Here is a 21,359-nt window from a genome sequence, read left to right as displayed (position 1 = left end):
ATACGAAGTTATGCTACATGGATTGTTTGACTATACAACCTTGATAACTTTACCCTGTCTTAATCTACTTATAATTTAGAGTAATGTTGATAATAGAATTCAGCAAGTAGAACAATTCAAAACATTAGGTGAGTGAATTTGTTTCTCTAATTTTGTTTTGTTTTGCATTAGAAATTATGTATGATGTTAATAGATTGATTATAGATGTTGCCAAACATAGAAAAGTATCTTCTAATTTTTTGAAAATGTGTTTCCCTATCTCATAGGCTTAAACATATTTCTTAAAATGTAAGAAGCCTAAACATTTCATAAACTTGAAACTCACATTTCACCAACCAACTTAAGAATTGTTCCTACTTGCCATCCATCTCTCTTTGAATCTCCCACTATTATGAACACCAACCAATTTAACATCATTCCCATTTATAACAATAGACTTTTGCTAGTCTTTCCCAGTATGCCTATGTAAGAAGGCATGCTATGCTATTGCTATGGAGAAGAAAACAAGTGTCCAAGAGTCACGTAAATTCAACCAATTATTTTTCCCCAAGCAACACAACAAAGTGTACCCAATTAGGCTACAGAGAAGCTCTTCAACTTCATCCTTGTCTTCATTATCATCATCATTGTCACAAAAGTCAGATGACTCTTCTCTAACAGATTCCTTGAATCTAGCAGATGAGAGTTTTCAATTTGCACTGAATTTGATTTCGCCGCGTTGTCAAAGAAGAGAACCAGAAATTATTAATGATGCACACCAACAACAAATTCCACAGACTGCTGAGGCTGGTGAATTGAAAAGGTGCAACTGGATCACTAAGAACTGTGGTATGATCAATTTCCTTACAAGTATCATCACTTTTTGTTTTTTTCTTTTACATTGCAAACTTAGAATACTGCATAAAAACAATCACTAGGAAATCAAATAAAAGTTTCAATTAGTCAAGTATCACTTCATATACTATGTTAGCCCTTAAAATCATATATTTCAGAGAATGGTGCTATTGCCACATGCTAAGTGTTCAGCATTGCCATTATTTTGGGGATAGATATCTTTATGTTTACTAGTTGAATTTTGATAAACTGACCGTATAATTTTTTTTGAATGCACTGGCAACTAATGAGAAATAATATTAGATATGACTTTTAAAGTAATGGGAAAAATTTGATTTTACTTTTAGTCTTTGTTGTATTCAAATCTTATCAAGGTCCCTGTAATTTTATATTAATAAATTTGGTCCTTAAATTTTAAAAAATACATGAATTTAATTTTTATGAATATTTTTTATGTTCATAAATAATCAAGTAGAGCATAAATCTATAATTTTTTAAAGTTTGACGATCAAATTCATTTATATGAGAATACAAATATATCGATCATGTTTGACAAAAAGTATAAGGATTAAAAACACATTTTTTTAAGTAATTATTAAAAATTCAATATTTTCAATTATATAACCGTTCATGAGATTTTCTACTTAAATTCTATGTTTATCAAGGAAAATGAAAGAACAATAATTTGCTCTCTGAAAATAAGTCTTTCCACCAACAACTTCTATTTATGTAAGATTCAATAGCTTGAACAGAGCAGGTTTCTCTCACTTCAGTATCAGTAGTATGTAGCTTGAACGTAAAATCAAGTGGCATACTCTGGTTGTTGTGTATTGTTTGACCAAATTGCTATTAGAATTAATAAGATTTTATTTTAGAGGGATGATTGAGTTACTAATGACAACATAGCCCATGTGTTAAAATCTTGACTATCATGAAATGTTATGTTTTACCATGACAATAAAAGTAAGCACAACATTGTACCAATTTTTATTCAGATATTCATCTCAAAATTTAAATTTCACACTTTACATGCGTCTTATGCTGATAAAGTCAATATATCTTAGCACTACTACTTCTACCTATGTATCATTTGACGTTTAATAATATTTTCACTAAGAAAAAATAGAATCAGAATTGATATAGAAAACTTGTGCAGATGAGGCTTACATTCAATTTCACGATGAGTGCTGGGGAGTCCCAGCTTACGATGACAAGTAAGTAATGTTTTGTATGTTACAACTTTTTTTCTTACCTTGAAAAAGAAACACTATTATTTAATGTTAGATATACATGCTCATAAGAACGATCCATTTCTCTGGCTTGATTCATGAAACAGAAAATTGTTTGAGCTGCTTACACTATCAGGATTGCTGATAGATTACAACTGGACCGAAATTCTAAAAAGAAAGGAAATTCTTAGGTAAGGAAAAATTCCAATTCTACATGTTGCTTAGTGTGTGATTACATTAATAAATCTTATAATGTTATGCATGATACAGAAAAGTTTTTGCTGGATTTGATCCTAATACTGTGGCCAAAATGGAGGAGAAAGAAATCATGGAAATAGCATCAAACAAAGAAGTTTTGTTAGCCGATTGCAGAGTTAGGTGCATAGTAGACAATGCCAAATGCATAATGAAGGCAAGTACAGAATCAATAATGTGATGTGTATCCAAAATGAGAAATGATAGCTACATATTCTCAGTCACATTCTTTTTCTAACACTATTTATGTAATGGTTGAAATTTGTTGAAAATCACCAATTTCAATGGGTCTCACTTCTAAATCAATACAGAGAATCATTAAATAAGATTTAGGATCCACCAAAATTGGTAATTTTTAAAAAATAGTGAACTTTCCTCATCCAAAATTTTAGTAATTTGGGTTTTCTATGACTTGACCAATATGGCTAAATTAGTTGTTGATTGACCATTTTGCCCACAGATTGTGAGGGAATGTGGATCATTCAGCTGCTATATATGGGGCTATGTGAATCACAAACCAGTGATTAACAGATACAGATACCCAAGAGATGTCCCTCTAAGGACTACAAAAGCAGATACCATCAGCAAGGACTTGATAAAGCGTGGCTTTCAATTTTTGGGTCCAGTGATAGTTTATTCTTTTATGCAAGCTGCAGGATTGGCAATTGATCATCTTGTGGATTGTTATAGGCACAATGAATGTGTAAGGCTCGCAGAAAGGCCTTGGAGACATTTGTAACATAATCGAGGATTGCTAACAACACACGTTTTAACATATTTCTTGCAATACACTTTCTATTGTTGATAAAATTTTATTGGAAACTACAAAATTACTAGTGAGTCATTGAATAAGAAATGAGACTCACAATTTTGTGATTTTCAAAAAAAAAAACTAATCAATAATAAATGATGTATTCAAAAGAGTTGTTATAAACTGTGTTGTTAGCCTTTCTCTCTGTAACATTCATCAGTTTACTTGCATAATTTTCGATTGTTTTTTGTATCAACAGCTATTCAGTTTTCCATACATGCCTATTCTAGCAAGAGAGGGAGGTAAAACAATGCTTTGTAGTCCCTCTATTTTTTTATTTTTTGGTTTTTGGGGTCATTTTTCCTTCTCTTCCTTCCATCCCATGTCATAATCATCAAGTCAAGCTTTGCCGTTGTCAATAAATTGAAGAGGGTTGCTTGCTTGCCTTTGAATTTGAGTGATGAACAGAGTCAGCCTTGAGGCCTTGGTTGTGGAACACTACATGTTTGGTATGGTAAGTGCATCAAAGACCAATTGTACACTACTGAATGAAAATGTTCTTGTTTGCATTGTTTATAGTCTGCGTTTTATTATCTCTAATTCTCTATATCTTTTTGTATGATTTTAATAATAACAAAAACAACTACTAGTTTCAGCTATATAGTCATCCTCAAAAACTGGTGTGAAAATGGCTGGTTGTTAAGGTACTTTTTGAATAATGAGGATCCTGATGCTGAGGATTTTCTTCTATTTGTTCATTGAAATGTTGACATTCTTTAAACGAGAAATTATGACGTCGAACACATTCTTTACCATAACTATCTTACAAGTCATCTGAACCTTATTTTTTATTGGTTGACATATAAAATTATTTTCACTGACAATTTATAGAGATTAAATTGTTTTTTAAACAGGTTTCATTTCTCTATAAAATGGGGACAAATTGATATAATTAGAAAAATCTTATACCCGCTATATAGATTATTAAGGTTTAAATATATTTCTATTTCTTATAATATACCTTTTGTCGTGTGAAATAATTAGCTGAATAGATCAACTAATGGCTCCAACAGGATTTTAAAATAATGTCAAATGATTGGTACTAAAAGATAAAATCTACCTCTAATATTTATTTCTTGTTTAGATGTACGAAGATGATAAGATTATGGTTATCAAACTTTCGAGTTAATTCGCTAATTTTTATGAGTTTATGAGTTCATTTATGTTCTGTGAGTTGACTCTTGAGTAAATTCTTTTTTAGTAGACTATGAGTAAATTCTATAAACTCTAACTAATCTCGGTAGACTCCCAAGTTTACTATCAAGTCAACGAACAACAAGTTAAAAAAATTAAACTAAAATGTAATTCATTTTTTTATTGTTTTATGTCAGTTTAGTGTTAAACATACATTCATTTAATATGTTATTTTTAAATACAAAAATTTTCATCTTTAATAACATCAAACTCTTATTCTGTAATAACATGAAATCCTTGATGGGAATAATTTACCACTACTATAACATTTGTAAGTTATTATCTAGTAATAGTGCATTACTAGACTTGGTTATTTAAGTATTGTAAAATTTATGATTTATTATTTTATTATATTGTTGAAATTTTTAATTGGTATGTTATTTATAGATATTTTGTTATTATTTTTATATGAAGTGAACTTTTACGAGTTTACGAGTTGAGTCCACGAGTCGAATCTATAAAATTTTCACGAGTGTACTTAAAGTCCGAAGTTTGATAACCTTGAATAAGATTGTAAGAAAGTAAAAGGTAAAACATTGTAAAGGAAGGACTCAAAATGAAAGTAATAAAGGAAAGTGGTAAAGTGCTAAAAAAAATAAAGATAAGATGATGAGTAAAATACATGTGATTTGGACTTATTGTTGTACTCTTGAAATTAAGTGGGCTTAATTATATAATTGATCTCTTGATTATAATTAAATAAAAGTTTAATTGGATTTCTCAATTATTAAAAAATTTAATTAGGTTTTCAATTATTAAAAAATTAATAAAATCCTCTAATTATTCCATTTCTGTAACAAAAATAAATATTTTAATATCAATTTTTAATACAATTGAAATAAATAAAGAAATTTTGACATCAACGTAAATTAAATGACATTCTTATTAAGATATGTGATCGTTGTAAATAAATATTTTTACATCAATTTTTAATATAACTGATATAATTTTACATAAGTTGTCAATATAATTAATATAAAAATATCTATTATATATTTATATAATTTTTGTTTGTCAAACTATCAGGTTGTTGATATTGTAGTATTTTTAAACAATTTGAAATTTTGATTGAATCTTCTTAATGATTAAGGGACTCAAATTAAACTTTTAATTATAATTAAGAAATTATTTGTATAATTAATACCAAAATTAAACCAATTACGTAGCAGGTTTTTATGGTAAGTTTCCCCATAGACGACGCCAATTTCGGTAGGAACGGTGGAAGCAGGATTCGGGTGTGGTGATGCAAGCCTTGTTTGGGTTGCAGTGATTAAAGAGAGAGAGAGAGAGAGAGAGAATCTTAGGATCTCCGATGAGTTCAGATATAGTTTAGATCAGAATATGAGGTAAAACTTATTTGAGCCCTCTAAATAGAGGACTTTATAGGAGTGATATGGTGGGAAGGTTCATTGAGGACACGTGGTCATGTAGGCTCAGTAGTCCAAAATGAGATTCTATCCTGATTCCAAAAGGGATCATAGAATTGTAAACTGTGAAATCGTAACTCTAAATGTAGATTCTATAAGATTTATAAAATTAAAATTTATGCATACAAATTCTTATATATGCATTTAAACATTATGTAAATTTATACAAGTTTGCAAATCAAGTCTACAAGTAAAATCTCCAAAAGCTGCGTGAATTTACATAGATTGTTGGACAAGACTTCTGGTCACAATTAATATTCAGCTAAAGACTTTGGTCATGTTACTTGATTCTGATATATAATCAAGCAACTCGCTTATTAAGTCTATCTGCAACATACTTTCCTTGGTTCTATATATATATATGACAGAAATGTGTATGTGGTGAATTAAAAGGTGTAGGTGGTCATGACCGTCAGTATCTTCAACAAACTAATTTGAGAGAACATATACAAACATGGTGAATTACATAAACCTTATGAATTTTAAACTACAACATCAAATAACCATTCAAATTTTGCATTAACAATAGAATATCATTAAGAGGCTTTTTACCACATCGGGGTAATTTTTGTCAGAAAATACCAATTGGTGCCACTTTTTGAAATTTTATCGGATAAGGATTAAGTCATAATTGTGATACTCAATTCTCTAGTTAAAGTTGAACATCCTTCTACAACTTTTGAGTTTTTTTTGTATGACAATAAAGTTGTATATGTTTGTATGACTCTCATTCATTTTTAAGAAGTCACTTCAAGAGTTACGACTTTAGTATTTTTTTAAAAATAAATAAATAAATAAAATCATATAAATGTAGCGGATTGAGATGCTGCAAATGTTGAAGCTGATGATGATTATGTTGCAGACACATCTGATGCTCATAGAGCTTAGGATCCAAGACCCACACAGGATTGGGTCCTTTTTTACCAAGATTTTTCTTTTCTTTTCTTTTCTTTTTCAGAAATTGAATTGGTACTGTAGCAATTTATCACACTTTACATTTGAGTGTGTGTTGTTGGTGATGTTCTTAAAACACAATTTTTCACCCAAAATCAAAAAATCTCTCCCAAATTAAGGGTAAATTTGTCTTGACCCGTGCTAAGCATGGAGTACACGCTGAACGAGTTATCCAATTCTTTCAACTTTTTTTTCCTATTTTTTCTTTCAGTTTTTGCATCAATTTTTCTTCTAAAGCACTTGAAATCTTCTTCTTTTGAATTCTGCTAATAAAAAATTGCAAAGATGTTAATTTCTTTATTATTTTCTTAAAAACAATAATAAAATAAAGAAATTACACCCATTTATTAGACAAAATTGACTATCAAATTAGCTCATATTTCACAATTATCAATAAACCCTAACAACTTCAATCTTTTATATTTGAAAATGAAAGTTGTGAACTGATCCAAGACTTTAAAAGGGAATTGTTTTTTTTTGTTTTAAATATTATTAAAAAAATGTTATAATGGTATTTTTAATTTATTTAAATATTATTTATAATGGGAATTTTTGTTTTAAATATGTTTTATTTCTAATACTTTAAAAGCGAAAAATATCAGTTTCAGGTTCAAATTTTATACCTAATCCTTTAAAGCGACTCCACTAATCATATACATAATGAGATGGATGAATTAATTTTAAATAAGCCTAAGAAATGTTTATTATGTAAAATTGAAGAATATAATTGTGATAATTGTCCATTTAAATAACTTAATATCTAATGTTGTGTAAAATTTTTAATTTCATGTTGTGGTTAATTTATGCATTGTGTTGTTTTTATTTTAACATGTTATTTTATTTAATAATTTTTTTAATATTCAAATAATATTATTAAATAAAATTATCAAAGCAATTAAAAAATTTAAAGACATGAAATCGTGAACAACTTACGACTTCTTCATTAGTCAAATTTTAAATTAAAACAATTCTCATAGAAGTCGTCACTCATTTCACAAGGGTTATATGACTTTACTTTTATTTTAAAAAAACAACTAAAGTCGTGAAAATGATTACGACTTCTTTTTTTAAAAAAAATAAATAAATAAAAGTCACGGATGTTCAACTTCAACCAGAGAGTCGTGCATGACAATTAGACTTAACTCTGATCGGAAAATTTTTAAAAAAATTACCCACAATTGATAATTTCTAAAAATATTACCCCATGTGATAAAAAAGCCCCATTAAGAAGTTCATCTTTATCTTCATGTGTCATGCAAATTATATTCACGGTAACTTTTAACGACTAACCTTTATAAATAAATAAAAAATTGATGGTAGTTAACAATTATCACTTCCACTTTCATACCCACAAGAAAATTCAAGAAAAAATTTATGCTGTGAAAGATAAACAATAGGTAATATGATGGTGGGGCTAAAGAGTTCCTGGGGAAAAAAAATTAAAAGAAAAGGCTTCAGAAATCAAGTGGTTTGGGGCAATAATCACTTGGGGTGCTTTATGTAGTCTTTGGTTTTATAAGCCTTTATTTTGCTGTACTTTTGGTTCAAGGAAAGAATTATATCTAATATAAGAATATCAACCATATAACTGTATTTGAGTTTACTATTTACCATAATCCTATATTACGGCCACTTTAACCAACTATCCGGGCTAAAAGCCTATATGATGTTTTTTATTCAAAAAAAGGTGTTTAACTCACGGATTCTTTAACCAACTACTGGAGCTAGGCCCTCTCAATAAAGCCTAGTTATATGATGTTAAATATTTATGTTCTGAACAATAATGGTGGGAACAACTTAGGTAAAAATAATGTTACTTGATTTAGTTAAAAATCAAAGCTTCAATAATATTATTTATCAAAAAATCTTTATTGAATGTTTTTTCTGGTCTCCTTTTTTTCTTTTTACAAAATCAAAAATTATGCAATTTACTCTTCTTATTAGTATTTTTTATGACTTTTTTTCATGCACTCAAACCAAACTTTAATCAAATTTTTTGTCATTTTTTTTTCAATTAGTACTACTTTTTCCATATTTCCCCTTTAAAGTCCAAAATTTGTAATCATATAATATAATCTGACTCGGTATGATAAAACTTGCCTTTTACCCATTTTTAGTCATGAAACAGAGATAAAAAAAAAAGTTATTATAATTTGAAAGAAATTGTGTTCCCCTATTGCAAAGAAAAGCATATATAGGAAGTGTGCTAGTATGCCAAATGTTGATATCTCATAATGATAAGCAATAATGCTTTACAAGTTTTATTACAGCGCATCATGAAGAGATATTCGTTGTGTGATAATTTTTATATAAATTAAATCAGGAATAAAGAAGAATTCCATTCCAGGAAATTTCAACTAAATTTTTGCAGTGAAACTTGATCCACAAGAATTCACTTCAAAGATTAGTCAAACACAAGCATTTGGCTCTGCTTGACCCACCTGTTCCTTGTTCCTACACCTATAACATTATTCTTTTCTGTGATTCACAGCAAAAAGTGCTTCTATACTCACTTCCTCACTCTAACTCATATAAATCAACACCTGTATGCTTCTAGCTTTCCTTGTTCTCAATTAATCAGACACAAGTCACTCTTTGTTACAAGTGTGGATAGATGCCTTGCTTTCATTGATGATCAATTTTAAATATAAAGTCTAAGGTATTAAGTGGTGTGACGGTTAAAAAGATTTTTCATATAAATATTGTGAAATTTTTTCACATATTAAAAGCTCATAAATGTAAAGTGTTACACATCAACTAACGATTAATTGCTCAAGTCATAGGCTTTTACCATAAAAAATTACCACTACCCCACTACTTCTACCAATATTAATAATAAGAAGAAAAAATCAAATCGAGCCAAACTATAAAACAAATTATTTTGGAGAAATAACCAAACCGAACCACTATAAAACAAAAATGTTTTAAAAAAAAGATTTAGTTTAATTCAATTCAGTTCCTTAGAAAAATCGATTCATATATTGATATAAAATGGATAATCAAATTAAACCAAATTATTTTGAAAAAATCTTAGTCGATCTACTTTATAAAAACAGTCCAGTTAACGGTTAACCGAACCATTTTGTTTAAAATTAAGTGCTTCAGAAATGGATCGGTTTGGATTTTTAACAAATCCAATTTTTTTACAGGAGTAATGATTTTGAATCTGGGCTTCTAATCTCAATTACCATCCAGTTTGATCAAATTGAAAAAAGCTATATATAGCAAAACCTTTACAATCACATATTGCTTTGAGATGCTAATCAAGGGGACAATGAGACAAGTCCCAGTTCCACTCTTCCTCTTGTCTTTTCCCCCTCTCAGGTGTATCATTCTAACTTGCAATGCAAACCATTAAATGCTTCTCATTGGGAGACCCTCACACTGGTCAAGCCTCAGAACAAGTGGCAATAAAAAAAAAACTAAAAAAGAAAAATATAGCTACAGATTAGAATGCCACTTCACCAAAGTCACTTTCCAGTTTGGACAATCTTCAGGCCAATCTCTTACCACTAGGCTAATATTTCCTGCAGAAATTCAAGGCTAAGTTATGTCTCTTAATGGCAACTATTATTAATCTACTAGGAAGATTATATAAGATGCAAAATCCTATCAGACCCACAGGAAAAGTTGTTGGAACTTAGATTATCATTCATCAAAATTCTCACCAAATCTCTCTATGTTTATCTAGCTGTCTCAAAGACAAAATTGTTGACAATGACATGCTAAGTTACCCCAGTAGATAGTATATACTATATACAGAATAACCCCGTTTTACGCAGCCCTTTTAAACACTTTTCTTAAGAAACTAGTCTAAATTGATATAATTTGTTGGTAGAATCATTTGTCTCTTCATACAGTTACTGCATATTCCATTGAATCATTGACCTTCAATAATTATTAATTGTTTTGCATTTAAATCAAACTTTAGCCATTTTATTTATTTTTATGATAATTATTTTAAGAATCATATATCAGATCATTTCTAATTTACTGGCAATATAAAAATCTTTAAATTAACAGTGTATCAAAATTAAGTTTATAGGACTTATTTGAATAAACTTTTCTATATATGAGAAAATAAAACGATAATTGAAATAAGTTCCTCCAGTTAAAATGAGCTTTTTGAATAAGCTAAAATCATTTAGTTTTTAGAAGAAAAAACAAACTTAATTTAATTTATGCATATATAAATTTTAACTTATAGAAGAAATTTTTTTTTATAAATGCTTAAAAAATTAATCCAAATTGAGTCTTGGTGTTTTTTTTTTTTTTGCAACCACCCTCATTAGAGTCTTTTAAGTCCCACTGTAAGGTATCTCCCACAAGCTTCAACCCTTGAGTTGATAATGAAATTAATTCATTATCCAAAATTTAATCACACTTAAAAGTTCATCATTTTTTCAATAGCTTTATTAGTAAAGTCTTAGTGTAATTATGATGCAAGGGAAAGAAGAGAAAAGAGCAGCTTTGTTATTCTCTCCTTTTCTTGTAGACAGGAGAGAATTGAAGAGATGATAAGATGCATTAATAACTAATTGAAATTGATTAGGAGGATTCAGCCTCTCGACATAATGAAGAGCCAAAACATTCTGGTCCAATGGTTATAGTGGGACCATTTCATGTGATGTTTGTTGGGTTTGGTTGCTAATATTTGTGTATCTTCTGCATCAGCATCGGCAACCTTTGTTTTGTAGCACTTCAACCTTTGCTGGATAGTTGATTAATATTAACAACCCGCACATAAAATAATGCTCGTGTCCATTTCAACCAATGCCCTAAATAAGTCACATTTTTAGAAATTATCGAAATGGAGATTTGCTTCTTTTCTATATTTTGTTGTCAGGGAAATTTGCTTTCTTAATATTTTGTTGCCTTCTTAGCACCATATAAAAAATAAATAAAACGTTCAAATCGATGCGACGGCAGAGAAATTATACTGAAGATTGATGGCAGCCACTTGTGAAAAAAACGAAGCCAACTTGAATACACTACTAGTTGTTAATTATGATTTCTCATCCGCTACGTAGATTGACTAAATAATTACTAGGATAAAATATCAAAATTTATCTTAATCTTTATGTATTAAAAACGGTAAATTTTGGAATAAAAGTGACCCAAAAAAAAAACGACAAATTTTGGTCTTCATAGTTTTGTGATTAATGAATTTATTTGTCTCTCTTTATGAAACTTAGGATAACAGTGTAAAGGATAAAAATTCACCAATTATAAAAAAATACTATTAATCATCATTTTTAAAATATAAAAAAAATATATACTACACATATTTATCATAAAATTAATTTGATGATTAGGAACAAAGTTTAAGAGTTGAAGGAAGAAGGAAACAAAAGAGAAAAAAAATCGTAAGTTTGAATCATCTTCCACTAACATTCTAGTAGAACTAACAAGTAATTATATCATTTTATTTTTTTCGTAAAATAAATTAAAAAAGATTTTATTTAAAAATAAATAGAGTTTTAGAAAAATAATGAGATTTTTGTAATTAAATAAATAATAAAAAATATTTTTATTAATTAAAATAATGGATTTAAGGTAAATAAAATAAATATATGTTCTTAGAAAATAAAAAATATATTTTATTTATTCATTTGATAGGGAATAAAATAAAATTTATTTTTATAAAATAAAAAACAATAGAATAAATAATAGACTGAAAGTACCCTAATTATAAAGAGAGACAGACATATTAGGTCAGTTTTTATCTTTTATGATATATTTTTATGCTCTTTTCTCTCAAATTCACTTTCCTTTCCCCTCTCCCAAAATTCTCTTTTTTTCTCGCATACACTCAAACACTCAAATATGTTTTAGTAAAACTATGATCTCAAAATCGTTAACATTGGATCGTCGTGAAATCTAAACACCAAGTTCATAACTCATTTTCATACATTCCTACCGTTGGAATTTTTGAAATAATATATGTGGTGAGAGAAATGTCCCTTGCACGTAGCTCTCTTTTTCCCGCTACATTTAAACCTGTCTCATTAAAATTACGATCTTGAACTTGTTAACCGTTGGATCTTTGTGAAATTTGAACACCAGGTTTGGAACTCATTTTCACACATCCCCACCGTTGGGATTTGCGAACTAATTTTTATGGTGAGAAAAATGTCCCTCGCACGGAAACATTGAAATGGAGACTTCATTCTCTTCTCCTTCTTTTTAACGCTTGGAAATCCTAGCAGAGCAACCAGAGAAAAAAAAAACTTGGAAAATCTTAGGAAACCACTAGAGACACCGCTATCACTACTAGACTACACACGTGAGCCCACTTAGAGGTAAGGGATGAGTTTATCGTAATTGAGGTTAAAATAAACATGTGTAGGGATCCTTAGAAAATCAAATTGGAATTTATTTTGGAATATTTATTGTATTATAATTATGCCTTTATGATTATAATTACGAGATTATTATTTTTGACAGGCCAATTGATGCCCTGATGCAAATTAGTTGATAAAATTGAGTGTTCTTGGTGTTTTTGTGTTTTTGATCTATGATTTTGATTCATTTGATTTTGATATGATTATGTGAAATTGTTTAAGGGGTTTAATCGTATGAACATAACATATTAATATTATTACTATGTGACATGTATATGATGCATGAGGCGTGATAATGTGTTATTTTGGGATTATGGGAGTGTGATAAATTGTGTAAGTGGCAAGTTGAGTATGTGTTGAATTGTGAGATCACACATGTATTGAGATGTTATGTGCATTGAATTGTGAGCTATGAATCATACAATCACATGACTCTAAGACCCTTTAAGGGCGACAAGTTAATGCGCAACGAGAATTGTGATGAGATCCACTCTGGGAACCCGATGAGTTTAATCACTTTGAGGCGCAACGAGTTAAAATTATTTTGAGAACAATTGAGGATTCGTGTGTTTTGACAGTAAATAGATAGAGTATGTGTGTTAAAATATTTTTTGGGTTAGACCTGAATCAAGAGAGAGAGGCCCTAACGGACTCTTCGAAGTCTAGGCTTTGGGGGTAAATACACCTGATTTAAGTACTCCTTTGAGTCTGTATCGATCTCACATGGTTGGAGTATTCTTGCAAAACAATCTGACCCTGACTGGTCTCATTATGATTTTACCTAGTGAGAGTTACTTGACTTACTAGTGTGTGGTCTGTCTTGTCATGTACTCATGGACGCTCGACGAGATTTTTCACTGACATGGTACCAGATTACATATAAGATTGAGTCTTAGTATATTTGTTACATAACGCTTGTGTATTGATCGATATTGATTGGCTAAGTGATATTGTGTTTTGATCTTTGAGTACGTAAATATTGTGAAAATATGTGAGACGTGTAGTGTTGAGATGTGATGTTACATGATAAATGATGGAATGACATGAACTGTGTTAAAGTAATTTGTATTTCATTTATATGATATGTATATCCATATTGTCACTTTTTTCTCTATTAGTTAGGAATATATACCTTACTCCTTGTGTGTTATTTGTGTTTGGATCATGTGATGGTCTTGAACTTTGTTCGTGACAACAGATGATTACATGGATGGATATGAAGAACCTCATGCTAGAGAATGATGCAACACAATGCTTTGATAAGATATGATATTAGGACATAGGGTTTTGTATTAATTGCATGAAGTTCTGGACATGTAGTTTTTATCATTTTATTTCACATGTTAAGTTTTTAATTCATTCTTTGGAGTTTTGAACGGTCTTGTTTTGAGGCGAAGATGTTTTTAATAAGTTTTATTTGATAACGGTAAAATAAATGTGACCATTTTATCCACGTAAATTTATTTAAGTGATTTGAATAAATTTGATTTAATTAAATTCTAAATTTTTATATATTTTTCTTAAATATATGTATGTTGGAATAGAAAATGCCAAAGTAACCATTAACATTAGTTCATATAAAAAATACATCTTATCTTATTATGAATTTAACAACTTTCACCTTAAGCTAATTATTAAAATTGCGTTAGGACAGTCCGTTCTTAATTTTTATATGATACCTGAATTTACTTAAATTATATAACTTTATGAGTTACCTACATACGTAGGTTTAATATGTAATAAATAAACTTTCCATCAAAAAATATATAACAAATAAACTTACAAGTTACAACCGGTTCTCACGTGTCTCAATGACAAGTAGACCGGTTTAGCAGGACTTGGAAGCAGCATAATGGCAAATTGACCAAACTAAGCCCCTTTTAGAAACTTATTCCCAAAAGGGGGTTGTTTTGAAACTTTTTCCTAGGGAGGGGGTTGTTTTGAAACTTTTTCCTAGGGAGGTCTGTTTCTGGAGGGGACTCGCCAATGGAGATAGCGAGTTGGACACGTGGTGACACCTGGTGGACTCGCCAATGGAGTTGGCGAGTTGCTGTCCACGTGGCGGGTCCCGCCATTCGTACTAGCGAAATGTTTTTTTACGGAAAAAATTTTTTTAACTTCAAACGAGTATAACTTTTGATATGAATGTCCGTTTGAGGCCCATAATATGTCAAAATGCTCGAAATTGAATGAAAAATCCCTTAGCAAATATCCAAAGGGGATTTGGTCAACTCATTTTTCCAAAAAACACCTCTAAGTAGCTCAAAAATAGGATTTAAGATTAAAAAAATGGATGGTTGAATCTTAAATCCATTTTTTGGAAACATGAATTGACCAAATCCCTTTCGGGAATTTGCCAAGAGATTCTTCATTCAATTTCGAGCATTTTGACATATTATGGGTCTCAAACGGACATTCCTATCAAAAGTTATACCCGTTTGAAGTTAAAAAAAAATTCCGTAAAAAAACATTTCGCCAGTACGAATGACGGGACCCGCCGCGTGGACAGCAACTCGCCAACTCCACTGGCGAGTCCACCAGGTGCCGCCACGTGTCCAACTCGCCATCTCCATTGGCGAGTCCCCTTCAAAAACAGACTCCCCCAGGAAAAAGTTTCAAAACAGCCCCTTTTTGGGAATAAATTTCTAAAAGGGGCCTAGTTTGATCAATTTGCCGCAATATGGCACGAGGCAACATAAAGATCCATGGTTTTGATTAGTGTTGATTCCTCTACGCCTACCACTCTAGATGTCTTTATAAAAGAAAACAAGTGTCATCAACATGATCTAAGATAAGGAAGTGACCAAATGCATCAAACTTCTTGAATTTTTAGACACAAGTTATCTAGATATGATGATGATTTCTTAACCTGTATCAAATAGTTCATCATAAAGTTAGAAACATGCTACTTTGAATCAATTATTGGGTATTGAACCAGCGTACAATGAATGTAGAATAAGCATAAATAAATAAATAATAAAATTATCCCATACAGGATTAATAAAATTAATAACCTGTAGTATAGTATGCTTTACCAGTTACCAGAATTGGCTGCAAATAAAATTATTGCTTTCACAGTAAATCAACTAATTTAGGTCACTTATAACCCGAGTTTATAACAACTCACGGTAGAATGAAGAAAATTACTTTTATAGTGAATTAAATTAATTTTTAAAAAAATAGCTTTCAAGATAATAAAAAAAACACTTTATTTTACCATCCAAAAGAAATCAATTCTTTTAGACTCACTTCTACAATATCATTCTTAAATATTAAGTATTTTTTGTTAATCTCAATCCTTGTCAAGTTATTCTTTCAAGGTCAATACTTCTAAATAATTTTATCAGAGAATCAAACCAATATCGAACCAAACAAACTAGCAGGAAGCTGGGTTGATTTTGGAAAACAAAACCATATAGATGTCTTTCTAACCTCAAAATATAACAGTTATAAAACAATCCTTCAAAGTAATTCAGAGTGCAGATAGTACTACAATAACATGAAATGCCATTGCAGCAAGAGTGCTATGGGGTTTTCAGAAAACAACATATATGCAGGAACCAAGGCTTTAAAAAATAATCTACTGACTGCAATTTCAGTCACAACATCAAGGTTTTTAAGTACTGGTGTCGCAATTGTAGCTGCATCAATCACATATTTATCCGCAATTTCTCACAATATCAAGAAACAAAACGAGACGAACTCCCGATTGCAATTTAAAACATTGGCAGACACCAAATTAAGTGGAGAAAAGACAAGGCACATGCCATTTGACTATATACACGAATTTCATTTCACAATTTTATCCTACAAAGAAGAAGAAGGGGAAAAGAAGAAATGAAATCATGAAATCAAAATACAAACAACTAATCGGCTCACCACTTAGCTGATGCCAAGTATATTTACAGCAGGTTTTCCTACGACGTTTCCAACCAAAGCACTCATCCAAATCTCATAAACCAGAACACTATCTTAGCAACCCTTCATTCATTCCCTGAAACCTACAAAGCCTTATTCTTCTTCATTCTATAGTCCTCTCCTATCATACCAGCATATCGCTCAACTTCAAAACTGGCAGGAAGTACCAAGCCTCTGTCTCTGCCTCTGACCTAAGGTTATGGATTTCCTCTTGGCAAATGCCGGATACAGCAGCTCTTGAAACTTCTCCAGAAACAATGGCCATTCATCCTCGGTCATTTCTGTCACATCCACAAAGCTTATGCTTGGAGGAAGCTGCTCATTGGCACTCTTGTGACCAGATGATGTATTTGCAAAATGACCATTCTCCACCTTTCCTCCTGAATATTTCTGCTGATTCTGGTTTTTCCCATCTAACATGGTATTTTTCAGAGACACAGAAAGTTCTGAAACACTTGGGATTTTTTCTTCAGCAGCAGAAGTAACAAACCCCTGAGGAGATTCTCCCTCAGCTTCCTCCTCTTCCTCCTCTTCCTCCTCAATGCATTCATCCAATTTGGAAAGCGGGTTACGAGACTGCCCATTCCCAAGTGCAGGCAGAAAAGTTGCTCTGGTTAAAGGGTCATCTATTGCCATCTTTGGCGTAAAATCTGATCCAAATTCATCATAATAATCTATATCAAACAGAAACTCATCATCTCTCATCTCAGACCTGGGAGACAGTTCCTCCCTGTCTCTTTCCACCACTATCTTCCTTGCCTCCAAACAAACAACCTCAAGTTCACTGGGCTCCTCCTCACCCCTGCGGAACTCCCTAGTCATCATCTCTCCAATTTCAGCAAGGCAAAGGCCATAAGCCGCAGCCTCCTTGAGGAAAATAGTGCACAGCACCAAGACTCTGAGACATGCCTCTCGGATCATCGGCAGTTCCCTTCTCAGCATCTCACAATCATGATAAGGGTCAAGATCTTCAATATAGGCAAGCTCATCCTCCGAGAATGGAATGGAAGCCTGTGGCCAATGAATCCACTCAAAATATGGATCCTCCAAAGTTTCAGGCAGGCAGAGCCCGTGATCAATGGGAATCAACTCCACCTGACCAAAACTCCCGATGCCATCAAGTTTCCTAACCAACAAGTTCCCAGCATGCCTATCCGTGTTAAGAATCCTAATGTCCAAAATCCCTATACGATGCACAGAAGCAACAGGGAAGCTCGATGTCCCATGATCACTGGCATCAAAATCATGAGGGATAAACTGCTGGAAAGACGCAATCTTGCTAAACAGCCTTTTCCTCCATAAATTGTTCCCATTGACACCATCATTCACATTGAACACCGAGTGGGTAATCTTCACCAACGCAGTAGGAGGCACATTAGCAAAATGATCATAATCAAGAAGATAAGCAGCAACCTCTCTAAATCCGGTCTCCCCGACCCGAACAGATCGCTTCAGCCCAGGCTGCCCAAGCGCCTTGCCAACAAAACCTTTCGGGTTATTCGGGGCAAAAGGCTCCTCATCGGTTGGCTTCACAATTGCAACACTATCCCCCTTACTGTTTCTGAAATAGTAAGCACCTCCAAGCCCACTATGCACCGGAATCGGTTCAATCCCCATCTTAATCGCCTTCATAATGTCCTTGATCATGTGCTTGATCCCATCAAGCCGATTCGACTGTCCCAATATCTCAATAGGCCCACTTTTATCAATGTCCCTCCCCTTTGGCGATAGACATGGGGTGGAGGAACTCCTAGGCATATGAGTATTCTTCCCCCTAGTGAGCAAAAGGGGGGTATCGTTCCGAACAGCACTAAGGTCATTCTTGAAGACCATATCCCCAAAAGTGAGATAACTCTCATCAACCGGAACATTGAGGGCAAGCTGCAGCCTCCTCTTAACAGTGTGCACATTGTCACCACGATCCAAATCCATACCCAACACACACCCTTTCTCCGTCTGCACGAACACGCGCCTCCGACCCGCGGGTTGCTTCCCGTGGTACTCTCTCCCAAGTGGACTGCTCCTTATCACTGCCACAGCCATCTGAGTCTGCACAGGGCTGTCGAGTTTCCGAGACATCAACAGTACAACAACCACGGCACACGACAACGGCGGAAGAAAGATTCCTCTTCTTCCCTCCTAGGTAGTTGTCAACTACACTGAAAGCTCTGTACCAATGTCCCACACCCTCAACGATCATTAATTTCTCACAACAACCACACCATCATCACTTCAAGTGTTTCGACATAAGATAAATCTGCATATATATATAATATATATATTAAGTCTAAAATTACAATTCATAAACATGAAATATACGAAAAAACACGACTAGATTCAATCTTTATTGAAACTTAATAATAACTATAATTAATAATTATAAAAATAAAATAAAAAACTGTTAAGGGAACAATGAATTAGGATTTTGAGAGAAAAGATAGAACATACCCCTAATTTAAGGGAATGAAATTAAACCGCGTGGTTTCAGCTGAAGCCAATGCGAGATCTGAACTAGAAACGAAGCGAGAGACAGAGAGAGAGAGAGAGCAAAACCCTGCGAACGGTGATTCGGAAGGGGAAGAAGAGGAAAGAGTCCGAGGAAGGAACCGTACGATGAGGCAACTCGTCCGAGTTGACTCGGAGGGATTTTTCTTCTTCGCAAGAACACAAAGAAGAGAGGCTTGTTGAACTTGAACCCTCTCTCTTTCGCTTTCTATAATCTCTCTTCTTTCTTTTTTATAAATTTTAATTTTTTTTATCTTGTGCTTTGTATTTCTCGCTCACGCTCACGCTCGAAGCGTTCCTTCTTGCTTTAACCCGGTGCGGGGAGTGCGGTTAGGGAACTAACCATGGTTAGAACCTGACCACTCTCGGGGAGAAGAAGGGTCTAGAAACGGGGTTCGGGGCCGTTGGATAGTGGCCGTGCGATTGACGACACGTGGTGGGGGAGGGTGACGTGGAGGATGAGTCACCGTCCAGGAAGGAGAGTTAGCGAAATGGGGGGAGTGGGTTCGCCAATGTTGTGCGGTGTTTTTGAGTCGTCCGTTCTGCCCACGCCCACGCCCACGCGTTTTTCACACGTGTGATTGGTCAATGCCGAAACTAACCTTCACCAAAAATACTACTAGTTGTAGATGAGTGATGGTACATGGATAAGCATATATTTTGGGAGTGTTTGAATTTGTTGTTTTTTGTTTTTGTTTTTATTTTTACTTGAAAATAAAAAATGGTGATGAAAATGTATTTAGTTGGATTTTTGTTTTTATTTTCTATGAAAATATTTTTTCAAACGAACCAAAAATAAAAATAATAAAATATTATTTTTAGTATTTTCAGTTGAAACCAGAAATCTCATTTTGAGTAAAATGAAAATATGATGACAAAAAAATGTAATTTAAGCAAATTTAAAAATATATTTTCTTTCGAAAAGACACTTTTATTCTTGTAAGTAGAAAATAAAAAGTCAAACCAAACGTATTTTCAAAATTCTAATCTTTTAAAAATGAAAATATTTTTCAAAAAATAAAAATGCAAACCAAACTCACCCTTAATTTTTTCGCTCTATAACTTGTTTTCACATCATTTACACTTACCATATTTATAACAAATAAATGTTTAATTCATTAAAATTAATAAAGGGATTACATTAATTAACCTCTAAAAAAAATAATTTTAATTGATATCATTAATTTTAATTTTATTCTAAAACTATCTATAGCATTAAAAGGTTTAAGTGATAGTTATAATAAAAGATCATTTTTGCAACTAATGAGTGTATGTCATTAACAAATCTTATAATTAATATAAAAAAATATATTTATTTCATCAAAAAAAATTAATTTAACAACTAATACACTTAAAAATAATTTTATGTTTCTTATAATTAAGACAAAAAGTATTATTTTTTATTTCTTTTTTCTTGGATACTAAGAATACTATTTTTTATTTCTTAATACAAAGGGCTTGATGTAGTATTATAAATGTCAATCAAGATTAAACTTAATAAAATGGACTAGTTAATGCTCATGGGTAAGTGAATAAGGTCATTCATATCTTTGTAAGGGTGTCTTGATTCTCTGTTAGTCCACAATTATTTGATTATCTCTCTCATTGTATTGATATCTGACTTATTAATGATATGATATAAGCGTTTTGCAGTACCAGAAATAAAAGGGGTTAGTTATTTATAAAAAGTTAATGTTTATACATTGTAAAATAATTTTGTATGTTATTCAATTATATATTATTATTTCAAAAGTCAACAATAGACGATTGTATAAATTTTTTTATAATGTAAATACATAATTTTTTCTACGTTTATAATGTGGTAAATCAAGGTCTTAATTGCTGCTAAAAAAATATGTTCATTTAGCATTTAATTGTGTTTCATCTA

At 31.7% G+C, this 21,359-nt stretch overlaps 2 protein-coding genes across 2 annotated transcripts; one reads left to right on the top strand and one right to left on the bottom strand.

The window, feature by feature from the left end:
• Positions 1 to 355: 355 nt before the first annotated feature.
• LOC100817116 (DNA-3-methyladenine glycosylase 1) lies at positions 356 to 3,643 on the top strand. The gene is made up of 5 exons (XM_003518749.4): positions 356 to 828; positions 1,991 to 2,048; positions 2,171 to 2,254; positions 2,334 to 2,475; positions 2,779 to 3,643. Exons 1-5 carry the CDS (start codon positions 492 to 494, stop codon positions 3,055 to 3,057), a joined length of 900 nt encoding a protein of 299 aa, XP_003518797.1. The 5' UTR covers positions 356 to 491; the 3' UTR covers positions 3,058 to 3,643.
• A 13,174-nt stretch (positions 3,644 to 16,817) lies between these two features.
• On the bottom strand, positions 16,818 to 19,760 carry LOC100816579 (phosphatidylinositol 4-kinase gamma 5). The gene is made up of 2 exons (XM_003518748.5): positions 19,415 to 19,760; positions 16,818 to 19,223 (listed from the first exon to the last, which is right to left on the bottom strand). The coding sequence occupies exon 2, from the start codon at positions 19,043 to 19,045 to the stop codon at positions 17,114 to 17,116; it is 1,932 nt and encodes a 643-aa protein (XP_003518796.1). The 5' UTR covers positions 19,046 to 19,223; positions 19,415 to 19,760; the 3' UTR covers positions 16,818 to 17,113.
• Positions 19,761 to 21,359: the final 1,599 nt, after the last annotated feature.

The sequence above is a fragment of the Glycine max genome, chromosome 2 (genome assembly GCF_000004515.6).
Source record: "Glycine max cultivar Williams 82 chromosome 2, Glycine_max_v4.0, whole genome shotgun sequence".
Lineage (NCBI taxonomy): Eukaryota > Viridiplantae > Streptophyta > Magnoliopsida > Fabales > Fabaceae > Glycine > Glycine max.
Note: the sequence above shows the minus strand (reverse complement) of the source record. Positions and strands in the feature narration are given on the sequence as shown.